The following is a 26,604-nucleotide window of genomic DNA, read 5'->3' as shown; positions in this document are numbered from 1 at the left end:
TCAAGCATGACAAGCTCGTCTCAAATAAAGGATAATTTGGCAAAGTACTCCCGAATGAACATCTCATTTTGTTGGAGGGTCAAAGCCCTCTTTTGGAGATAGTACTTGTGAGATAAGTCTGTTGAAGTGTACATTTTCTCAAGATACAACCAAGCTTCAGAAGCTTTTTTAAACTTGATGATATTGGCGTTTATCTTGATCTCAACGGATGAAAAAATCCAAGATAAGATCTTGAAGTTCTTCATCTCCCATTCATCATGCTTTTTAGAATATTCTTCAAGAGCCCTTTGTCTTTTTTCCCCTTCAAGGATCTTAATATCTCTTTTTTCAATGATAGTGATTTTGGGTTCCGGTATTGAACCATGAAAGTAACCCCAAAGCCCCTTTCCTTTAATATGGGTTTCCATATTACCGGCCCAAACATGATAGTTTGAGCCATTAAGTTTAAACCCAAGAGAGAAATGAGTCTTTTTCGCCCATTAGAGAGGAAAGAAGACAAAAAATAATACATACCTCAAATAGTTTTCGCGTCTTTCTTGATAAAAGAGACTTCTAAAATATTGCCCGAAGAAGATGATCCACTTCAAACTTTAAAAGCGTGAAGGCACGTTTTTCAAGGCACTCAAAACAGAGGAGACTCACAATTCTTCTTCTTCAACGAGGCTCTGATACCATGTGAAAGTATCTTCAACAAGATACTATAATCAATAAAACAATATTCTTGAAAATAAATGCGTGCACATACGCACAACAAGAACACTTGAAACACTTGTGCACAAAAGCACAAAACACGAACTTACAAATGTGCAAATGCACTCATAAGATTCATAAACAACAAAAAGGCTGGACAATAGTCACAAAACCCTTGAGATAATACAAGAAATAATGCCCATATATATAGGGCATTGGGAGGCCTTGGAAGGGGCTCCACATAGTCGTTGCAGCCCCTTCAACGGTCACAAATGTGATCGTTGGAGGGGTCCAACGACTAGTGGGTTGGGCCCCTCCTAAGGCAAGTACAAGACCTTTTATGAAAAGAAAAAGAGATTAAGAAAAAAGAAAAAGGAAAAATACAAAAGAAATACATGCATATTCACGAAAAAGAATATGTGTAAAATGCCTAAACTACCCCTAAGACTAAAGATAGAAATATATATATTATATATATATATAATAGGTAGACACATATACATATATATAATATATGTATATGTATTACCTTATATATATAAAATATATATACTAAATTACAAGTTGGATTTACATAATTTAACACCGAATAGTCCCAAGATGAGCTACTGGAGAAAAAGTCTCAAAGAAGTCAACCCCATATGTTTGAGTATACCCTTTGGCGGCCAATCGAGCCTTGTACCTTTCGATTGAGCCATCTGAGTTGTACTTAATGGTGTAGACCCACTTACATCCAACAATATCTGCATCAGTGGGAGGAACAACCAAATCCCACGTGTCATATGAGAGCAAGGCATCCATCTCAACCTGCATCGCTTGCTTCCACTTAGGATCTAATAATGCTTGATGATGACTAAGTGGCACAGAAGTGGCAGAAAGAGCAGAGATAAAATTCTTCATGTGAACCCCAAGGTGTGCCTCAGAAACAAACTTGGAAATAGGATGTAATGTGCATTGTCTTTTACCTTTCCTGAGAGCGATAGGTCTATCATCATCAACATTAGACATCTTAATATTTTTAGGAGAACTTACTTCTGAAGAAGGCAGTGATGTAGGTGCTAATTCAGGTAGTAATCTGCGAGTGTACACCAGAGGAGGATCACGATACTGACCAGTTGGGGAAGACTGAGAATGAGAGATAGTCTGAGAAAACGACTCCAAGGGAAAAGGAGGAATGGGAGGAGGCAATGTATCACCATGTTCAACATGTAGTCTGGATGCAGTGGTTGAAAAATAAGGAACAGATTCAAAGAAAGATACATCCGCACTAACATACTCTCTACAAGAGATGAGATCATAGCACCGGTAGCCTTTTTGATTTTTTGGATATCTAAGGAAGACACACTTGATGGCTTGGGCAAATAATTTATCACGGTTAGGTCCAAGTTTATGAACAAAGAAAACACATCCAAATACTTTGGGAGAAATAGGGAATAGTGGAGCACTATGATAGAGAATTTGAAAAGGAATTTGTTCTTCCAAGGATGAAGACGACATACGATTAATGAGATAACAAGCAGTGAGAATAGCATCTCCCCAATATGAGGGTGACATATTTGATTGCAACATAAGAGTGCGAGCTACCTCTAGAAGATGCCTATGTTTTCTCTCAGCAACGCCATTTTGCTGAGATGTATGGGCACAAGTGGTTTGAGGACGGATGCCATGATTTCGATAAAATTGTTATAATTCATTTGACTTAAATTCGAGAGCATTATCAATGCGGATAATCTTGACAAGAGAGTGAAAATGAGTCTTTATTTCAATGACAAAAGACATAAGAATGGAGGCAACCTCCGACCTTTCTTTTATTAAGAAAACCCATGACAATCTGAAAAAATCATCAACAATAACTAAGTAATAACGACACTGAGATCGACAAGGTACTCTACTAGGTCCCCATACATCAACATGCAAAATGTCAAACAATGCATGACTCGATGAACTCTGACTAGATGGAAAGGAGCTTCTGTGATGTTTGCCCAATCGACAGGCATCACACTAAAAGGAATCAAACGGAGAAATCTGAGGGATAAGTCTACGAAGCTTTGGCAACGGAACATGACCAAGACGAAGATGCCACTGATAGGTAGTGGAGGATGGCTCAGACACATAATTCATTGATCCAACCGGTTGATGTAGATAATAGACACCACCTTCCTCATGGCCTCCACCAATCCTCTTCCCCGTCAGCAGGTCCTGAAAAATACAACACACAGGATCAAATATCACCCTACAATTATTTTCCTTAGCAATACGACTAACAGATAGTAAATTCTGAGGAAATGAAGGAGCGTGGAGGACATTAGTCAATTGAAGTGTCGGGGATATAGGGATGTTTCCCTGGCCTACAACCGGAGAAGATCTCCCATCAGCAAGTATAACATTGCGAAAGTATAACATTGCGAGGCTCAGCAATAGGATGTAACTTAGAAAAATTATGGGAAGTCCCACACAAGTGCCTAGAGGCACCCGAATCAATAATCCATCTACTACCTTGATAACTCAGGCTATCACCTGTAGAGCATGCCACATCAGCAACAGGCATAGGAGTACTCGAACTTGGAAGCCGGTGGGACACCAATTCATCATACTTTGCACGATTGAGAATAATCGAATCACTGGAGGAGGTAGTGGGGTTCTCTGCCTCGAGTTTAGCAACCTGAGCCTTGGACACATTCGTTTTGGATGATGGGATAGGAGATCGACCAGTCTTATCCCAACATCTATCTTCAAGATGTCCCAGTTTACCACAATATGTACATTGAAGCCTTCCTCTTCCTCCAGTATTTCGATTGCGACCTCTTCCTCGAAAATTCAAGAAAGTACCTCTTCCACGACTTGAGGTGATTGCAAGGGCGGATGCCTGTGATTCAGATTGATTTTGAGGAAGAGTGATGGCAAGCCTACTCAGACGATTATAGGCTTCTGCAAGAGTAGGAACATCAGAACTAGTTAGCATTTGAACTTTGGCAACTGAAAAATAAGATGATAATCCTGTAAGGAACCAGGCAACCATAGTCTGCTCCTGATGGGACTTTTGTTTGGTGTAGCATAAGGGTCTGTGTGCATTTAACCTCTCAAAAGCAAATTTAACAGAGGCATAGTATTGGGCCAAAGTCTGATCTCCTTGTTGCAATTGATAAATCTCCTACTCAACTTGTAGAATACGACTCACATTGGTTTCATGAGAATATGTATCACGGAGATTGTCCCACATTTGTTTAGCTGAGGTATAATAAATCAGTCCATCAGCTATATGAGGTTGAACACTGTTCATTATCCATGACATCACAATGTCATTGTGTTCGTCCCATGAGACATATTTTCCTGTTCTTTCAGTGGGTTCCAATTCCAACATGATGTGTTTTTTTCGATGACCAGAAATAGACATCATGAAGGTGCAAGACCACCTTGCATAATTAGTATCATCCAGCTTAACTGAGGATCCATATGAAAAGGGGTTCGCAAAGGCCTTATATTCACCAATGGCCTCTGATTTTTGGTCGTTATTTAGAGCACTTGAATCAGCCATAACAACAAAAAAAATTGTTCACCAGGGACAGCAATAAGACACTTGCTGTTTCTGCACAACACTATTTTCTGCTCTTCTCCTTCCAGATCTGCGATCAGATTTATAAAAAAATATATGATCTGATAATAAAAATATATCCACGACAGTTTAATAATTTCCTTTACGACAACCAGATCTGAACCATAACAACAAAAATTTTTTTGTTCACTAGGGACAACAACAAGACACTTGCTGTTTCTGCGGAACACTATTTTCTGCTCTTCTCCTTCCAGATCTGCGATTAGATCTATAAAAAAATATATGATCTGATAATAAAAATATATCCACGACAACCAGATCTGACGTCAAACCTGATTTCAGATCAGCGTCTGACAAAAACTTTCAACAGACCAGATCTCCACTTGGAACGACACCAACCTGATCCAAGTCATGGCTTCAGATCACTGGTTCATGATGATAAGACACACACTTTCTGATCAGCAACAGCCTCAACGCAACACAGTCACGGTCACAACACCAGCACATAGGACTTGTGCAGAAGTTTCCCTTTTTTTGAAATCCACGAGCATATCACGATGATCAACGACACCACTCCTGCTTCACCCTTCACGATTGGCAGCAGCCTGATCACGATCCAGCAACACCACTCCTGCTTCACACTTCACGACCAACATCATCCTGGAGAGAGATCAGCGACACCACTCCTGCTTCACCCTTCACGACTGGCAGCATCCTGATCACGATCCAGCGACACCACTCCTGCTTCACACTTCACGACCATCTGCATCCTTGAGCAACATCAGCAGCAGCGCCATCCCAGAAGGGAGACCCGCTCTGATACCATGTTAGATTCTGTCAGACCTAGATTCTGTTTCAGATAATCAAGAAAGAGAGAGAGATGGACGAGAGAGAGGGAGAGAGAGAGAGAGTTCGATTTCTTCATTAACCCTAATCACCTATTTCAATAGGTGATTACGTGGAACAAGATTACAAGAAGGCATACGTAATTATGCTAAATTACGTATGACCACCCCACCAGACTTATGAATATTACTTTTAATAAAACCACTACTATAAACGACTCACACATATCAAAATCTTAAGATATTATAGGTTTTTGATAACTGTTCAAATTGTCAAAGATGAAAATTATAAAAATATTAGAGTATTTTCTGAAAAAAATGAAGAAAAGTTAATGAGTTAAGAAAAATATGAGGAATAAGAAAATTTATGCTTAAAATAAAAACAAAAAGTAGAAAAGTTTGAAAATATAGTGATAATATCAAAATGTTGTCATGATTGAAGAACTGATACTTTGAAGGTATAGCAATATTTTTCCTTTTAGTGATTTCCCCATTATTTCAAAAAACTATTTTTATTTTCAAAATATCATCGATGTGTGTCACAATTTATATATATATATATGTATGTATGTATATGTGTGTGTGTGTTCATGTGTGCATGCATGTGCTTGTGGGTGTGAAGTTGGGTGCATGCATGTACTTGCACATGCTTAAGCATGCACACATGAAGTCTCAGGAGAAGTTGAACTTCTCAGATTTGTTTGCCTTCTTAAAAGGAAAAAAATCCAATTTATTACAAATTTAAAATCTGAACATGTCTTAATTTGTTGCAGTAGTCTGATATTATCCAATATTTTTGGAGAAATAGTTGATAATTATTTCTAAGAATTTAAATTTTAACTTGTGGTTTTTGGTTTTGTTTTGGAAAATCTGCCTTGATTTTCCTAAGAAAATCTCTCTTTTCTTTTAAAGATTCTATGAAGAAATCGCCTCACAGATTTTATTGTGATAAGGTTTTGTATGTATATGTGTAGCATTTACTTATTTTTCTTTTCAGATAATGTTTTTTGCATATGTTAAATTTTCTTTGAACTCTTAGGCTAGCTAGTATCTAATTGATGCATTATAGCTGTGTTACATATGATGGGTTCTATTTTACATCAAACCATCAGAAATTACTGCAGGGCAGTTCTTACTAGGTCTCATGTTTCTACTTGATTGTTGTCTAGTTGTTCTATGATTATTGATGATCTTTTTGAACTTTTGGATGTAGACACTTGGGATAGGGCATGCATTCTCTTCGTTCATCTGGCTTTGTGGCCCTATTACAGGCCTTGTGGTAAGTTAAGATATCCGAAGTTTACTCGTTCTGAACCTGTTGGTGGTTTCAAATTTTTGTGTGTTCTTCATTGCCTTTCTCCTAGTTTTGTTTCTCCAAAGCATTTATTTGTGAAAATAATCTTCATTTTATTGGAGAATCCTATTAAAAATAGAATGACTTTTAACTCTCTAATCGCTTTCGGTTCTTCCTGAAATTGTTAATTAGTGATCTCTCCCTTGTATAAGATAATTGACTTGCATTTTGTTTCTTTTTTCCTTTTCCCAACACGTGAATTGATAAAGAATTTGCCAAAAATTTTCCTTCAATTATAATTGTTAATGAGGGTCGTGTATTGTATTGTTGCATTCTCATTGTATGTATAATATGTATGAGGGGCTGTTTAGTCATTGCGCACCCTATATAGATGTAAAGGTCTTTTTTTATTAGTCTATGGGTATTTCATTCTCAGAAAAATTGTGACATAAGGGTTCGTCCCTTATGTGTTGTGTATTTTTTTCTTTTTACGCTAATGAAGTCTATTGTTCAGTCCTCTCTTTTTGCTTTTTCCATGCATCTACTATGGTTCCTTGAGTTTGTACATGGTATTAGAGCCATTCCTACATCGAGAAGAAGCATCTCATTGTTCTGAGGGAGGGGAGAAGACTTCGCAGCAGTCACAAGATTTGTGTCAGTGTTGACATCAGCAGGGTAGAGGACATTTGGTACGAAGGTTAAGATTTGCTAATTTTAAGTTGGGTGTCAGGTAGAGCTTGATTTTAGAGACTCAATGAATCAAATTTCGTGGGATGGTTTGAAAAATTAAACACAACAATTAAAAATTTGGGTTTTAAGCAACACATTCATGATTCTGTCTTGTTTGTAGCTATGTCTAGCAAGGGCCTATGTCTAGTCTTCCTTTATGTAGACGATATGGACATTGCTGGTGATGACTGATACTATTAGAGATGGAAAAATACAGTTATCAGAATCTTTCAAAACGAAGGATCTGGGCAAGTTGAAATACTTTTTGGGACTTGAGGTGGAAAAGGGCTATCTTAAGACTAGCATAAAAATGCAGCAGATTTTTTTAGTAAAGTTAGACTACTGATGATAAAAGGCATGTGGATATGCCTAGGGATATAAATTGCAAACTAAAGCATGTCGACAAAGATCTTTTTGATGATCCCATAGTTTACAAGAAGTTCGTTGGCAGTATTCTTTACTTGACAATCTCTAGACTTTACATTACCTTTGTAGTTTATTATAAAACCATGATAAGTGCAACATACAAAACAGAACATAATACGAGTACACGGAGAAACTTCATTACTTTGAAAAGAATACAATGCTACAACATATAAAGGGTGACTCCCCCTCTTTAACCAATTAACCCAAATCAGGCAACTTTAGACCTCTTACTTCGACTCTCATACATCTCTTAAGCCAATGCACAAAAATAACCCTATAAATAGAGCATCACCCATCAACAATGATACACTATATTACATTTCTCAATAATCCCCCTCAAACTCGAGCTGATGCTAGAGAAATCATTACAACTTTGTAGAGAAATGTCCTAAAGTGAGGAGCTAGACTTTTGGTAAATTAGTCTGCAATTTACTCCTTAGTGCTATCATGCTCAAAAGAGATTATTTTATTTTCATAAGCCCTCGTAAAGTGACAATATATCTCAATATGTTTTGTTCTCTTGGAATGTGAATGACACTCATGTTGTCACAACACAAAGGGGTTCTCCCATGTATACAAACTCCAAACTCTCCCAATAACCATCTAACCCATATAATATCCAGCTATAACTTAGGTTGTAACTCTATACTCTACCTCAGTTGTGGAATGAAGTACTGTTTATTTTGTTTATTTTTTCTTGATCTTCCATGAAATTAGTGAACTTCTAAGAAAAACACAAAAACCTGTATTAGATAGTTTATCTCGAGTAGACCCTCTAAAGTCTGCATCACGGTATCTGTAAGGAAATAAAACATCAAACGGAACTCTAAAAGAAAGCTCACAAAAGATCTCTTTCAATGAACACAAAGGTTCATTCAATACACTGACAAGAGCAAAAAATGCTTAAAAGAGTATATACACCAAGAGGAAAAAGAAAATATCTCATTCAAGTGGGGAAAACCCACACCAAAAGTAAATTACAAATGTATGGTGTATAGCCTCATATTTATACAAGGAGGGAGCTAGAAAGAGTCGTTGGACTCTCCAACGGCTCTAATAGAGCCGTTGGAGTGTCCAACAACTCTTACTTTGGACTTTGCTTTTTGACTTAGTAAAAAAGCAAAAGCCTAAAAGGTGTCCAAAATGCTAAGTCACACGGACTCGGCTATAAGGTCGACGCACCCGCGTCGACACGCCCCGACACGGGTGCAGACACGGGTGCGGCTTCGGACATGGTGAACCAAGTGTCAAACTCGGTCAAGGCACCAGAACTGAGTCCGTCCACATTTTGGACTCGGTCAACTTTATCCGAGTCTATTTTTGTCCATTTTTAAGGCAAAAGACGTATAAAACAAGTGGGGAAACCCACTATTTTTTAAATAAATAATATATATATATATAGTCATGTCACCTAATGGGCACAACTTTGACCGAGTCTTATTATTGTTATATATATATATTTAAAGATATATATACATATATATAGCCGTGTCCTCGTGTCCAAAAATTTTGAAATTGCTCTGCACCTGTGTCGCACCCATACCCGTACCCGCACCCATGTGACATAGCCAAAATGCTTTTGCTTTTTGCTTTTTGACTTGGTTAAAAAGCATAAGCTTACAATAGTCCAAAAAGTAAAAAATAAAAGTAACTCCTATTCTATTGTAACTAAACAAAAAAAAATAAAAGATTACATATGATGGGGTAATTTACATAAGAGATTGTCTATAAGATTACAACTTTTAACACTTCCCCTCAAACTTATAGTTGAACAATCGAAAGTTTGTCCAAAAGAAAATGGAATCGAGGAGCAACAAGAGGTTTGGTAAAGAAATCCGCCAGTTGATATTCCGAGGAAACATATGGAAGCTCAATGATGCCTTGTAGAAATTTCTCACGCACGTAATGGCAGTCCATTTCAATATGTTTGGTCTGGTCCGATTGCTGACAATGTAATGAAACTTTTATTGTCACAGCATAGCCGTGATGCTTTTGTGCTCCCAACACCGATATCTTGAAGCAGTCGCCTCAACCAGACTACTTCCATGGCGGTTGTAGCCATGACTCTGTACTCGGCTCCAGTTGACGAAAAAGAGACTTTTTGCTGTTTTTTACATCTCCAAGAAATCAATGGTTCTCCTAAAAACACACAAAGCCCAGTAGTTGCATGTCGATCATTTGGATCACCTTCTCAATCTGCATCAGTATAAGCAGTTAGTTTTAATGACGAAGAAGCAAACAAAAACAATCCTCAAAAAATGGAAGTTTTAATATATCTAATAATATGAGTAACACAGCTCCCATATGAATAGAGGTAGGGGCATGTTGGAATTGACTTGCTGTGTGAACAACATGTGCAATATCATCAGGTCTTGTGATGGAGAGATAAGACAATGCCCCATCAAGTTGTCTGTAAGGTGTTGGGTTCTCAAGTGGTTCTTCATCATCAATCTTCATTTTGATGTTCACAACTTCAGGAGTTTCAACATGTTTGTCATCTGTGATTCCTTACCTGTCAATAATGTCAAGAGCACATTTAGATTGAGTTAGTAAATAACCTCTAGGAGAATAAGCTACTTCAATACCAAGAAATTTTTTTAAAAAACCTAAATCACTCATTTCAAAATTGGTTTTGAGAAACTTTTTGATATTGTCAACTCCCTGTTTATCACTTCCTGTGATGATCATGTCGTCCACATAGAGAAGAAGAATAATGATCCCTGCATTAGATTTCTTAATAAACAAATCTGTGTCAGTAAGACAAAATTGAAACCAAAATCAAGCGTAACCTTACTGAATCTATCATACCAAGCCTTTGGGGCTTCCTTAAGACCATATGTAAGCGAAAGGCTTTGCCTTGAGGAATTTCAATGCCAGGAGGTGGTTTCATATACACTTCTTTGGCTAGACTTTCATTGAGAAATGCATTTTTGACATCCATTTGAAAGATATGCCATTTCTTTATGGAGGCAAGGGCTATTGGAGTTCTTACGGTGGTCATTCTAGCGACTGGTTCCAAGGTTTCTTCGTAGTCTATCCCATATTCTTGAGAATAGCCTTTGGCGACTAATCGAGCTTTAAAACGTTCAAGAGTGCCATCACTCTTAGTTTTAACTTTGTATACCCATTGACATCCTATGGGCCTTTTCCCAAGTGGAATGTCTTGAATAGTCTACGTGTTTGCCTTTTCCAAGGCATTTAACTCGGTTCTCATGACTTTGACCCATTCTAAATGTTCTTTTGCTATATTATAGTTTGGAGGTTCTATATAGAAGTGTAATAGGGCAATATATGCTTGATGTTTTGGTGAAAAGGATTCATAGGATACTAATTTTTCAGGTACTTTTGACACTCTAGATGATTTTCTGGTTCTTATTTGATCTTGTGCTTTAATATATTTTTTCAGAGCACAAGGTTGCTCTAGATCTCCTCGCCTGAAGTATTGAATGCAGTCTGAATGAGATGATTAAATGTTGATTATACTATTTTGATCTTCTTGATCAACTTTTTCTTCATTAATTTCTGGAACTAGGTCCAACAAGAAAGAGTATTCATCAACCTCTTCAGAGTTTTTAGTTGAAACTTTCATTTTCTAAGAAGGATACATTTCGTGACACATATAACTTTCTAGTTCTGAGATCAAGACATCTATAGCCTTTTTGATCACTTGTATAACCAAGGAAGGCACAAGGAATGGCTTGAGGGGAAGGCTTGTCATTTTTGTTGGAGAAAACAAAACATTTGCAACCAAATACTCTCAATCGCGAATAATCTGGGATTTATTTAAAAAGTTTTTCAACAAGTGATACATTCAGTTGATACATTTTTTAACAAAGACGACAACATTCTATTAATGAGATATACTGCGGTTAGGGTGGCTTCGGCCCAAATTTTTTTTGGAACTTGATGAGTAATGAGTAGAGTTATTGTTGTTTCTACAATGTGTCTGTGTTTTCGTTCGGCTAAACCATTTTGTTGTGGGTATATGGGCATGACTTTTGATGTAAAATACCATGTAGATTCAAATAATCATTAAATTCTTTTGATCTAAGTCACATGGACTCGGCTAGGGAGGCGCCGCACCCGAGTCGACACGCCCCGACATGGGTGCGGCTTCGGACATGGCCCAGACTCGGTCAACACCGAGTCGGACTCGGTCAACGAGTCGAGGCCGAGTCCATCCTTGTTTTGGACTCAGTCAACGTTGATTGAGTCCAAAACTGTCCATTTTGATTTTTAAAATACGTTCTGGATCCGGATCGGGTCGGGTCCGGTCCGGACTCGACCCAGATCCAAATTTCATCTGTAGCCGAACCCTAAAAGGGGTTTATCGACAAGGGGAGGGGCTTACCCTCTCGATTTTGCCTCTTCCCCCCAGTCCCTGCAACTTTCTCCTACACCCACACCGGCGATCCAGACTCCGGTGACGGTACGCACAGGTGCCAGCCACCGTCTCCCCCTCCGTCAACACTCAACAGGTATGTCGACCCTTCTGCACCCTCTGCTCGCAGCCTCCCTCCTTGCACCCTCTGCTCGCAGAAGAGGGGCTTGGCCCCTCTCAGTGTCTCCTATTCACAAAGCCCCTCCTCGTTTCACTTATATTAGGCAAGCCCCTCCCCCCCCCGCACCCTCTGCTCGGAGAAGAGGGGCTCGGCCCCTCCCTGTGTCTCCGACTCACAGAGGAGGGGCTCTCGTTTCCCCTTTTATCGCAGGGGTAAGAGGTAGGAGTGGGGGAAGGAGGGGGCTCAGCTGACAGGCTGAGCCTTGCCCTGCCGGACAGAAGGGAAACGAAGAGGGGCAGAGCCCCTCCTCATTTCCCTTTTGTTCGGCAGGGGTAAGAAGGAGGAGTGGAGGAAGGAGGGGGCTCAGCTGACAGGCAGAGCCTTGCCCCGCCGAACAGAAGGGAAACGAGGATGGGCCGAGCCCCTCCTCTGTGAATCGAAGGCAAAGGGAGGGGCCGAGCCCCTCTTCTGCGAGCAGAGGGTGCAGGGAGGTGGGGGGGACTGCCGGAAAATAAGAACGAGGTAGGGGCTTTTTTATTTTTGCTTTAAAATTTACAATCTTTATGTGTTAATTTATTGTTATATATATAATTATATATATATTTTAAAAAAAATATATATAATTAATATATATATATATAATTAATATATATATATATATATATATATATATATATATATATATATATATATATATATATATATATATATATATATATATATATATATATATATATATATATATATATATAGCCGAGTCCCCATGTCCAAATTTTTTCGAATTGCGCCGCAGCCGTGTCACACCCGCACCCGCACCCATGTGACATAGCTTTTGATAAATACTTTCCCCCTGAATCAATGCGAAATATAGAGATATCATTCTTAAATTGGTTCTTAACTAGTTTATGAAACATTTGGAAATGTAAAAATACTTCAGATTTATGTTTGAGAAAATAAATCCAGGTGTAACTTGTAAAATCATCTACAAAAATGACGTAGTATGGAAAACCTCCTTCTGATATGACAGGTGCAGGTCCCCATACATCTGAATGTACTAACTCAAGAGGTCGAGATGAGATAAAATTTCTTTCTTGAAAGGTTAATCTCTTCATTTTTCTAAGAATACATTTTTTACATTTAAATGTCTCAGAATTACAAAAGTTTTCCATATTTGGAAAAAGATGAATATTGGATATGTTAGGATGGCCAAGTCTTCTGTCATAAATCCAAGTCCATTTTCTGAACATTACAACAAAACATATTCTTGGGGATTTTCAAAAAGTCCATGTAGTATAGGCTTCCTTCTCTATGGCCTTCCCCAATTAGCTTTCCTAACTGATGATCTTACACTTGGCAACCATGAGAAGAGAAGGAAATGTTACATCCATGGTCAGATAACTGAGAAACATATAAGAGATTGAGATTTAATTTTGGAATATATCTAATTTGAGGAATATGAAATCCTTTTAGGTTTTGAGAAGTTTTTTCAAAAATTTTTATTGCTTTTACATGTCTAGGTTCATGGCAGGGTCTCTTTAGTTTTGGACAATGGGCTTTTACATGTCTAGGTTCATAGTAGCAAATGATTTTTCTTCTCTCAAAATCATTTTCTTGTTTTTCATCATTTTTCCTTCCATAGTGAGAAGGCTTGTAAGTCCTGACATAGTTTCCTGGTTTTGAGACGGCTAAAACTGAGTCGTCATCATTCTTTGAGACTATTTTTGACTCTATTTTCTTTCATACTTAACTCCTCTATTGTGTCTTCTATTGAAGACACTTTTTCCACGATGAAGAAGGATAGACTTAGTGGATTCAAATTCCGATCTCAATCCACTAATGAAATGAAAAAATGCTCTGCATTGATTTGATTTTGGCGGAGTTCAATATCTTGTGGACAATGCCACTTCGGTTCAAGAAGAGCTAATTCTTCCCACAATTCCGACAAACCATTATAATACTCCCTAATGCTCTTGTCTCCTTGAACCATATTTCTTACTTTAATTTGAAGATTGCACACATGTGTAATATCCCTAAGGCAATACATGCTCTTAAGATAATCCCATGCTTCATTTGCATGCCCAAATTTTATTAAACTATCATTGCTTTATATCAACACTTGAAATAAGCCAAGACATGATCTTGGCATGTCCCACACGCCACTCTTTCCACTTTTTCTCATAAGTGGATATGGCCTTAACTCTTTGTACCTCTGTGAGAGGTATTTCCTTTTCTCCTTCATCCTTAAGATTAAGAATTAGAGTAGGTTCCTTATTGGTTCCATCTACTAATCCCCGTAAACCCTTCTTTCATATAAGATGCTTTATGATTGAAGCCTATGTGACATAGTTTGAATAATTTAGTTTGATGGACTTAATGATGACATTATCATTGTCATTCATTTTACAATATTTGGGAAGAAGAGGTAAGAGAGGAAATAGAAAAAGATAAAAGGATAATAGTGTGCAGATTTGATACAAAGCATATGATGACAATACTCTATCACAAATGGTGAGTACAAATATTTCTTCAAGCTTTTTACGCCTCCACACGATCACCATTTTAAGGGAGATCACTTTCTTGCAAGAAACTAGTGTGACACGTTTCCCAATGTATAAAAAAAGAACTTGCTTCAACCCCATGTAAGGAAATAGAACTTCAAACGAAACTCCAAAAGCAAGCTCACAAAAGATCTCTTTCAATGAATACAAAGGTTCATTCAATACACTCACAAGAGCAAAAAATACTCAAAAGAGTATATACACCAAGAGGAAAAAGAAAATATCTCATTCAAGTGGGGAAAACCCACACCAAAAGTAAATTACAAATGTATGGTGTATAGCCTCATATTTATACAAGGAGGGAGCTAGAAAGAGTCGTTGGACTCTTACTTTGGACTTTGCTTTTTGACTTAGTCAAAAAGCAAAAGCCTAAAAGTGTCCAAAATGCTTTTGCTTTTTGCTTTTTGACAAGTCAAAAAGCATAAGCTTACAATAGTCCAAAAAGTAAAAAATAAAACTAACTAGCTATCCTATTGTAACTAAACTAAAAAAATAAAAGATTACATATGATGGGGTATTTGCATTTGAGATTGTCTATGAGATTACAACTTTTAACAGTATCCTCTAAGTTCATTGGAGGTCGATGATGAGAAGAACATGCCATACTGCGTAGTATATCTAACATATCAGATGATTCTGAGCACTGTAGCAAGATGTACTGACCTCAGTGAACTCATAAACTAGCTCACAAGATGAACATATGAGATATCTGGTTTAGATATAGTTAAGGATGTCAAACTCCCTACTAAATGCCTGTACACAACTGAATCATCTAATTCTTCCCCATCAGATGCTCTTAGCTTCATATTTGGTTCCACGGGAGAGTCAACTCTCTTTTCAGTCACATATTTGTTCTAAGACAAATAAATTTCTTGTTTTTAATATGCTATCTCAAGGCTAAGAAAATGCTTCAAGCTTCTCAAATCCTTTATTTCAAACAATTTACTCAATCTCTTCTTAGTATCTTCAACTTTTTGCACATCACCTGTTAACATCATATCATCCACAGACAGGAAAAGTATGCACTTCCCTTAATCAGATAATGACACAAATAATGTTGGATCATGATGACTACTCAAAACCCAAGATACCTGATAGTTTAAATAAATTTCTCAAACCAAGCTCATGAATCTTGTTTGAAACCATACAAAGTTTCTTCAATTTATACACCCTTCCCTCAAAATCAGAGTATCCTTGTAGAAACTCATTGTACACATTTTCATCCAAGTCTCCATTCAATAAGACATTCTTCGCATCCAACTGTCATAAACTCCAACATTTTAGTGCAACTACAAGGTTCTTATCATTGTCATATAAGCCACAAGTGCAAATGTCCCTACATAGTCAATCTCATACTGTTGAGTATATCTCATACTGTTGAGTATACTCATTTGCTATTAGTCTGGCCTTATACTTTCAATAGAACCACCTGTCTTTATCTTTATTTTGTAGACCCTCTTACATCCCACTACATTTTCAGGTTTGGGTGACCAAAAACCTGTTTTTTCAGGTTTTTGGTCATTGCAAACTAAAAAAAGGCAGGCTATTTTTTTGCTAGCCACTGGTTGGGAAATGGCCAAAATGTCAAAAAGCTAAAAAAGAAAAAAGAAAAAAAGAAAAAATAGAAGTCCAAGGCGACACCATCCGGTCATTTCCCGGTTAGTGGCTGGCTGGATGACCTAAAACTGAAAAAAAAGAAAAAAAGAACAAAAGGACAAAATGGCTGGACAACCATGGATAGGGATCCACATGAGACGAGTTCGAGCCCAACTTGGGCCAGCTCGGCTTGGCTCTGCAAAATATTTTATTGTTGAAGCTCGGCTCGAGCATGAGCTGAGCTTGAACAACTCTAGTTTAGGATTGGCTTGAGTCGAACTCGAGCTTCGCTCGGCTCAACTCGAGCATAACAACTTACGTAAAAAAGTATTCAATGATGAGATTCAAACCCCCCACCGCCTGTGTTAATGCCTAACGTCTTAACCATATAGGTAAAGCACCACATTTTGAACTTTTGGTAAAAAAAATTTCTACATATCCTAATTCTCTAGGTGTTATAAAACCATATGAACTGAGCTTAATCTGCTTAACCGAGCTTAGTAGCCTGATCAAGCTTGGTTCGTTTATGGATACCAAGCTCAAGCTAGTTTGGCTCATTGTCGTTCGACTAGTTTCTGACCACCGTCCAACAAGAAAGTGGTCGAACAATGGTTGGTGTTAAGTTATATATATATATATATATATATATATATTACCATACATATAGTGAAATAGCAGAAAAATATAGAACCAATGCCACTAAGGGCTTACAAGATCCCAATTACAATGTGCACAAGCACAAGTCCACTAAGGAACAATATAATAGCCAACAAAGTGCAACACAAAAGGATAAAAATGTATTCAATTTATTGAGACAATGCTTTAGTAAAAGCATAAGGGAATAGGGGGGAAACACCCCCTATTTATACAACAAAAGAGAGAGTGGGAGGCCATTGAGGGCTCCCACATAGAGACGATGGGAGACCCCAAGGGGCACATTTGTGACCGATGGGGAACCCCAACGTCTCTATGGTCTTATGTCCATAGAGCCCTTAATGGCTTTATTAATTACAAAACAAAAATAAAAGAAATAAAAAGAAATAACTATTTTATAAAAAACAATTATTTATTACATATGTGAAAAGACAGAAATGCCCCTAATGGACATTAGCTATTATAAAACTGATATATATATATATATATATATATATATATATATATATATATATATATATATATATATATATATATATTAACCATGGTTTTAAAACTCGCCGAGTCAACTCGGTGACTCGGCTCGGCTCGGCCCTCCAACGAGTCAACTCGGCAAGCTAAACTCGTTCTGCGAAAACTCGGCCTGACTCGGGTTGACTCGGGTGAGTTTTGGGCACTTTTTTCTTTTTTCATTTTTCAAAGGCTATGGGCATTTTTTTTCATATGTAAGTGTTCATTTTTCAAAGAACAAATAGCATAATAACAATAGGCTTACCAACTTAATATAAAATCACAAAATTAGTAAAAGTCAATCAAATTTCACATGTCCATCATTCATTCCTTTTGGTAGCTCCCGGTAAGGAATCAAACCCAGTACCCCTCAATGAACATAGAGTGAATCCACTAATCCAGCAAACATAACTGATCCCTCATGCAACCATCTCTGAGACCTACACAATAGTTGGCAGCCAGCCTGTTCAAAACCAACAACATAAAATGCCCACATTTATCATTATAATATATATACATCACAACATTCTCATTATCCAAAGCTTATATGCATTTATGTGCAGATATATAAGGCATGGTCCAATCAACTCTACATCAGAAACACACTTACAAATATGAAGATAAAGTTCAATGTTCCCAAAATTTTGCAAGGATTTTCTGAAGCCCTGCAACACAACAGCTATGTCCATATATTCAGGATGTAAACCATGATCGAGCATGGCTATTAAAGTTCTTGAAGCTAGTAATTAAGTCATTCTTTATATATTGTCTTGAAAGACTTGCTCCTGCTTGTGTAGTTTCTTTAGTAAATGTGAGATTTGAATTAAGAGCAGTTTTACTTGATGTTATTTTACTTATTAATCAATTAAACTAGTAATTAAGTCATTCTACAAACCTTTATATGTTTAAATGACAATTTATATATTGTCTTTGTTTTAAAATCAAAAGTTAACAAAACCCGGTCCGAGTCACCGAGTTGACCCGCCGAGTCACGAGTCAATAAAGAACGAGTCGAGTTCTGAGTCACGGGTTTTAAAACCTTGATTTTAACACCCCCGCTCAAACTTACAGTGAAGTGACCGGAAGTTTTCTAAGGAGAAAAAAAAATTGAAGTACAGGAAGAGCTTTGGTGAAGAAATTTGTGAGTTGATATTCGGATGTGACATATGGCAACATAATAGTTCCTCTCAGTTTCTCATCACGTACATAATGACAATCCATTTCTATGTGCTTTGTTCGCTCATGGAAGTTATGGTTACTTGCAATGTAGATTGCACTCTTATTGTCACAACACATCTTCGTGGGTTTTGAGATGATGACACCCATATCTTTGAGAAGACTTTTTAGCCAGACAAGCTCCATTGGGGTTGTAGCCATTGCACAATATTCCGCTTCAGTTAACAATAATGATACTTTTTACCGCTTACATCTTCACGATATTAGAAAATCTCTTAAAAAGACAAAAAAATCTATGGTTGAGATTCTATCATTGGGATTTCCTCTCCAATAAACATCAATATAAACAAACAACTCTAGTGAAGAAGATGAAGATAAGAAAACTCCCTTTGTTATGGTGTTTTTGATATATTTGATAATTCTTAACACAACACTCATGTGCCCAGTCGTTGGAGCATACTGAAACTGACTGACAACATGAATTGCATGAGCTATATCAAACCTGGTTTAGGTGAGTGACCCGATCAATTGACGACAAGTCCACTATGGGACAATACAAAAGCCAATAATGCCTATAACAAGATAAATCTACAAGCTGAAATTTTGATGTGATATATGACAACTCAATAGTTCCTCTCAAGAATTCATCACGAACATAGTGACAGACCATCTTAATGTGCTTGGTATGTTCATGGAAGGTGTTGTTGCTAGCAATGTAAATTGCACTTTTATTATCGCAATACATCTTCGAAGGTTTGGAGATGGCAACTCTTATATCTCTGAGAAGATTTCTTAACTGTACAAGCTCCATAGTTGTCGTTGCCATAGCTCTATACTCAGCTTCAGTAGATGATAGCGAGATCTGCTGCTTGCATTTTCAAGCAATCAACAAATCTCTTGGAAATACACAAAAACCATTAGTTGAGATTCTATCATTGGGTTTTCCTCTCCAATCTGTATCAATATAAGCAAGTAAATCTAAAGATAAAGATGAGTACAAGAAAAGTCCTTTAGTTATGATATTCTTAAGATATTTGACAATCCTTAATACAACACTCATGTGTACAATGGATGGTGCATGCTGGAATTGACTAGTAGAATGGACTGCATGAGCTATATCTAGCTTGGTGATAGATGAAATTCCACTAGAGGGGGGGGGGGTGAATAGTGAAATATGAAATAAAACGATAAATTAAAAGGATATTAATGCAATAAGGCACAACACACAAAACACAAGATTTATACTGGTTCAGTCACGTCACTGACCTACATCCAGTCCCCAAGCAAAACACTTGAGCCTTTCACTATAACATCCGAGTTACCGGATAAATAGTACAACACCCTCTTCCTCAGAGGTCTTCTTCTCTCAACAGAGAAGGCACACACCCTCTTCCACAGAGGTCTTCTTTTCTCAACAGAGAAGGAAAAACACCCTTTTTCCCAGAGGTCTACTTCTTTCAACAGAGAAGGGACACAGTGAATAACAGAAAGTTACAATACTTTCTATAGAACCTTCAGAATGATATGAATGCACGAATGAAGGATTCTCAGAATGTTCTGTTCTTTTCACTCAGATAATACTCTTTGTCAAAGAGCTATTCTTGACTTTTTCTCTTTCTTTTTCTAGGCTCTCTTTTTCAGATATCGAATATGAATTTTTCTCGTTGTAAGCTCACATGTCTTGTTCTGAAAAACTATTTTGTTTGTGTTTATATAGCCTCCAGAAAATAGTCGTTGCCTTTTTGAAATGATTGTCCTTTTGGGACGTCAGATGTCAAGTCATTTCAAAAACAACTTTGTGTAAAGAGATATGTGTACTGTATTGTATTTTCGAAAAAGTCTTCTTTCTATAAGTGTAGTATTTGTGGTACACTATTCGTTGTAGTATTTTAGGTGTGATATATTTTGTAAAAGGTCTATTCTTATAATAAATGATTTGTAGTACATTGAATGTTGGATTGTAAATCATCATGCAGTTTTGTCTTTATTCAATTTAATGATTTGTAGTATATTAGTATTTTTATTAGAAATCGTCACTTCTTTACTTAAATGTATGTAAGTACAATAAATGCTTTGTTGAGTACATTATTTGTGAATGGTCATTTCTCAAAATGCTTTATGAGGTGTTATTTAATGTCTACAGAAAGAATGATGACTTTAAGTAAGTCGACATTCTTGAGTGGGGATTAAATAAATAGTTATTTCTTAAATGCTTTTGAGGTGGTATTTAATGTTTACAGAAAGAATGATGACTTTAAGTAAGTCAACATTCTTGAGTTGTATAAAGTAACTAAAGTCTTTTCCAAACACAATATAATAATATTAGTTTTCTTACATTGTCAATTCAAGGTAGACGATTTTGTATTATGACTTAAATTCATTTTGTTTTTTTCTTTCATACTTGAAATCATTAGTTTTTATTTCATTTCAAGTTGTCTTATTCATAAATGCATGTTAGAAGGTACAATTAATGCTTTTGAAATCATGAGCTATTATATCTTATCAAAATACCTTTTTCATAAAAGTTTGTAAGAAAGTACAATGATTAGTTTTCAAAAAGGTGCTTTTTGAAATATCGTATGCTTTTATGAAACATAGCTTTTGTAAATAGATGGCTTTGTATGATAAAGCATGTAATATGAAATATGCAATATGCATGCTTCTGAAGGTTCTGTTACATATGACTCTAAAGAAGAAAAAAGGTCTTCATCTTGAAGTAGCCGATCTCCTTAGATGATCTTTAAGAATGTATGGCCCATCAAGCTTTTTCTTCAGAGAGTATGATTCCATCAACTAGTTGTACTTGAACAGATTGTCTCCATTCTTCTCAGGGGAAATAACCTTGCATCAAATACTCGTTAAATGCATGATAAATCATATCCAGTCATAATATAACATTTTTCATGAAGGCATATCATCATATCATATTAAAGCATATATGACACTATATCATATTATGTGTCATCAAAACATAGTTTCTCAACAATAGATAGGTTAGTGAGTGACCCAACTAATTATCTATAAGGTGTAGGGTCTTCAAGAAGTGTTCCATCTTTAAGTCTTAATTTAGCATTCACCACTTAATGAGTCTCCACTTTTTTATCATCTGAAATGCCAGATTTAGCACAAATATCTACAACAAGATTCATTTGAGAGAGAATGTACCCTCTAGAAGAGTAAGCAACTTTAATACTTAAAAAATAACTTAAGAAACCCAAATCAAACATATCAAAAATTTCTATTAAAACATTTTTAACATCAGTAACTCCCTGCTTGTGTAACGACCCCAACTCATACCCCTGAAAAAGAGCAGATTTTTTTTTTAAATCAATTACATAAATCTTCCCAGAGACCCGGGGCCTTTACAGTTCCATACCACTAGGAAATTCGACAAACCACAAGGGATCTTACACTCATCATCCCAACCATAGCAAACCAACATTTATTAATTCAGAAATGATAGTCATGAGACAATTAAATAAGAACATCAGAGTGCATAAAAGGAAACAAATAGAAAGAGCCCCGCTATTCGTAGAAGTCTGCCAAACAGTCATGTGAACCCCTCGTAGCTCATCTCATGAGCAAGTCTCCTCACTGAGCATTTGAGGCTGCGAAAAACACCAAAAGTAGGGTGCCAGAATCCAATGAATATTGTGTACGAATCCCTCTAATGAAACAAATAAGCATAAATAATACATATAAGATTCATGCAATAATTAAGATGAATGCTATTAGAATAATTGCACAATGACAAGTAAGCAGTAAGAATATTCATCATGCAACAAGATGCAATATCATGCAATTAATATACAAGACAAGTAAAGAACCAAATAAATATGCATAATCTAATGCATACCAGAAAAATGCATGATGTCAGTGCACATGCATGAATAATTTATTGTCTTTAATCAAGTCCTTTTTCATATGCATGTCCCTATTAGGATGCACACACATTTAAGTTTCACTTTTTATTATTACCATTGCCTGTGCATACTCAAGACGGGTAAGAATTTCCGAGGTCAAGTAGGGTTCTTAGGGTAACTTAACATACAAGCAATATTTTATTACTGACTTCCAAACTTAGCCGTCTATCGAAACAACCTTCGGAACATTAGACCACCCATCTAATGTCGGGACACTAGGAACCATCCATCAACAAGTGTCACTTTTCTTGGTATACCAAAACAACAGTTGTGTCTACACACCACCCCCAGGCAAAGTGACAGAAACTCCCTAAAACCGTGGTCAGGATAAAGAACCTCAATATCGGGTTCAGGAGCAATAACAATGCACACAGAGTTTTTGTATCTTTTCAGTTTCTCCAAAACCGCAATTCTAAGAGTCTCATACTTCTGACGAGACATCTTAGAATGTATATTACACTGTTCTCTTTCTTTATCTTGTTATTAACGCCCAATTCATAAATGCAGCATGCAAAAATCAATACACAAGCTCGCATATCCTCATGCGAGATTCATCACGGGACCACCACCTGCGGAAAACATACAACAATGCAACAATATCAATGTGACTTTTTGCGATGCATTAAAAAAAAGTAAAGAAAAGAGCAATCCGAGCTCAAGGCTCATCAGACATACAATGATACATTTTGATAATCATAACATGCCACATATGCAATAATGTCAACATGCTTCCAAATGCATATTTGTATATGCCAATTTAACATGTGCATGAAACAATAATACTCATATGCATGCGCATAAGTTCACATAATAATGTCGAATGCATGCCATCATTTAATTCACATGTTCTCATCAAATGCATGTTTTCGTGCATAGTTCACTTCTCATAACTCATGAGAATACTTAAGCAAATAGGTTCACACAATGTCACATCAACTTCATGTATGCCCATGCCCGTGAAAGCAAACATGTAATAGCAATGGGATTGAGCATGCTATACCCCGTGCCAACATTAGGAACTCCCACTCTTTTGCATACATATGCCAAGTCCAATGCAAATAACCAGTTTGGAAATTTAATTACATGGCTGCACACATTCATTTTATATATGCAAATGCACTAGAAGAAACTTAAAATAACATATTGCGTAGGCATGTCAAATCAAGCCAAAGCATACTAAAAATTTCACTCTTAGCATGGATTGAAATCAATATATATATTCACACTTACCAAAAACTGGAAATTTGCATGCACTACTAAAAATATTACATGTACCCCTTTTTTTTTTCTTTGCAAACAGCACCCAGCCCAGCCGGCTGGGCCTGGCAGTCACTACATAGGCCCAGCCGGGCCGGTGGGTATCATGCCAAGGCCTGGCAGCCAGCCGAGCACCACTCGGCTGGGCTGCCAGCCAGCCCAATACACTACACTAAGAGTTTAGTTGCAGTCTTTTAAATTTTTTTTTTGAAAACTAGGCAAGCTGGGCAGCTGCCAGGCCTGCACCATTCCTGATAGAACCCAGTCTGGCCAGCTGAGCACTCAACATGGCTGCCAGACTGCCCAGCTGCAGTGCGCCTGCAATACCAAGTATGTGTTTATATATATTTTTAAACCGAACGTGGTCATCAATCAATGTGCATAAATATTGTTAAAACATCAGATCCTTGGTTTGCCTAAACATGAAAGCAATATACAACATAAACGACATGTCTCATAAGAACATAAAAAAATTGATTAGACATGATCTGCAATACCTAGTGGTAACTCATTTACAGCCAACAGTTCCACTGCATCTACTTTTAGATCAAACTTTCCAAGTAGTATAATAAATTTGCTGTCATATCACCACACATGCATATAGCTATATATATACATTCTTTTGAAAAGCAAAAACCTGTCTGGGCTTAGTCGGCTGTTAGGCCTGCCCAACTGAGCCAAGCTCAGCTAGGTTGCCGCACAACCCACTGCCTCCTACCTCAGCAGAAAGCTATATATATATATATATATATATATATATATATATATATACTCTTGCCAGCAAAAACATGCCTCCCACGACCCATAGTTTGGACTATTTGTGGGAATCAATTTTTTTTATAATAAAGCATGCATCCAATAAGCAGCTTTTATCATAAATAACGTCCTGTTTTATTAAGAAAATATACATATACAAAATTTTAATTGAAAAGAAAAGTGAAATGAACCATCAACACACCCATGGAAGATCCATGAATCCTCTTTCATGTATGTCAGGGTAAACATCCATATTTCCTCATATTATATGGATTTCCATTAAAATATCGCATGGAAATCCCACCTATATTCAATACCTCACTCGATTCAAGAGAGGAGACCCGTACCATGAAAGTAGATGGAAGAAAAACAAGGCTGGATGTGAAAAACGTGGATGGGTTGGAGAAAATGACTTCTCTTTTTCCTCTCTTTTTCTCCTTTTTCTTTCTCTTTTCTTCTTTCCTTTCTTTTTTTTTGTTTAAGTAGGCCAAAGAGGGGGTGACGCCCCTAGCCCTCTCTAGATGGGCTGGAGAATGAGGGTTTCCTCTTTTGAGGAAACTCCCTCTCACCCTTTCCTAATTTTTCAAAACTCTTTTAAAACTTGACTTTTCAAAGTTTTTAAATTTTAAAAGTCTCTTCTCTAACTTTCCTTAGTTTTCTTAGGTATGTTTAAGGACTCCATTTAAAAGTTCTAAACAACCATAAAAATGAAAATTCGGAATTAAGCATAATTTATTAATTATTTAGTATTAAATAATTAATAATGATTTAAAAGTTTCCAAAAATAGCCAAATTAACCAGGGAGGCTTTTTAACCTTAATTAACTCAAATTTAAAGCTTAAAAAACTGAGGCATGGATTTGGATCTAAGATCCAAATCCATTTCTAAAAATCCAAATAAATTTTGGACTGGACCAAATCCAGATTAATATGGGTCTTGGATAGAGTCCAGATCTATATTAATTCAAATTATATCCATCGGATCCAAATCCGGATTTGAACCGACAAACTGCTCTTTTTTTTGGAAAAAACCTCGATTTTCAGGCCAACCAGAACTCTAATTCGAAAAAATAACATATCGTTGCGCTCAACATTTCGAGACGCATCCAACGATATATTACATGAATATCAAATTCCAAATTTCGCCTGAAAATAACCTGAATTTCGCTTGAATTTAAAGGTCGAAAATAAAACTCATTCTCATGTTTCGATTGGCTCGTCTCGACCTAGCTGATGAGACCTGGGCCAAGCCCAGACTCAAAAGCATCGGTTAAAAATCGAGGTTCAAACAAATTTTCTCCGATACTTAGCCAAATTTTCGAAAAACCTAAAAATGACTAAGTATTAAAATACGTGACATTACAGTTTGTCATTCCCAGTTATAATCATGTTATCTACATATAGTAGAAGGACAACAAAATTGGTACCTATATTTTTGACAAAAAGAATAGTGTCAGTAATAACAAGAACGAAAACCTAAATGAGTCATGACATCATTGAATCTATCATACCAGACCTTAGTTGTCTGTTTAAGACCATACAAGGTTTTCTATGCCTAAGAGTTTTTCCTTTTTCGATATCAAATCCTAGCGGAGGATCCATATAAACTTCTTTATTTAATTAATTCTTTATTGAGAAATGCATTTTTTACATCTAGTTGATATATAGGCTATTTTTTAGTAGAGGCAACCACTATTAGGGTCCTAACACTAGTTATCCTAGCTACGGCTGCAAAGATTTCCTCATATTCAATTCCGTATTCCTGACAATATCCTTTGGCTACTAACCTAGCGTTATATCTTTTTAGGGTTATATCACTTTTGGTTTTGAGTCTTTTGACTTTATAAACTCATCTACACCCAATGGTTTTCTTTTCTAATGGTAATGTAACTACTTCTAAAGTTTTGTTTTACCTAAGGTCATCTAGTTCAATATTCATGGCTTCAATCAAATGAAGAAATTTTTTGGCTTCATTATAATGAGATGGCTCATGGTAGGAATGTAGTGCTATTAGGCAAACTCTATAATTTGAAGACAAAGAATCATAAGTCACAAACCTGTTTGGTGGAATAGATACTCAACTAGATCTTCTAAGTGAGGTTTCTTGTATAGGAGAATCATGGGAGAATTTTTCTA

At 36.6% G+C, this 26,604-nt stretch overlaps 1 protein-coding gene across 2 annotated transcripts in view; it reads left to right on the top strand.

The window, feature by feature from the left end:
* The window catches only part of SUT2 (sucrose transporter 2), a 161,367-nt gene that overhangs the window by 35,989 nt on the left and 98,774 nt on the right, over positions 1-26,604 (top strand). For both annotated transcript variants that reach the window (XM_089992726.1, XM_089992727.1), the window contains exon 2: positions 6,302-6,367. In XM_089992726.1, the coding sequence (XP_089848852.1) occupies positions 6,302-6,367 (66 nt within the window). The remainder of the gene's footprint in view (positions 1-6,301; positions 6,368-26,604) is intronic.

Source organism: Nuphar pumila, chromosome 17, assembly GCF_984573655.1.
Source record: "Nuphar pumila chromosome 17, dmNupPumi1.hap1.1, whole genome shotgun sequence".
In the NCBI taxonomy this organism is placed as follows: Eukaryota; Viridiplantae; Streptophyta; class Magnoliopsida; order Nymphaeales; family Nymphaeaceae; genus Nuphar; species Nuphar pumila.
Note: the sequence above shows the minus strand (reverse complement) of the source record. Positions and strands in the feature narration are given on the sequence as shown.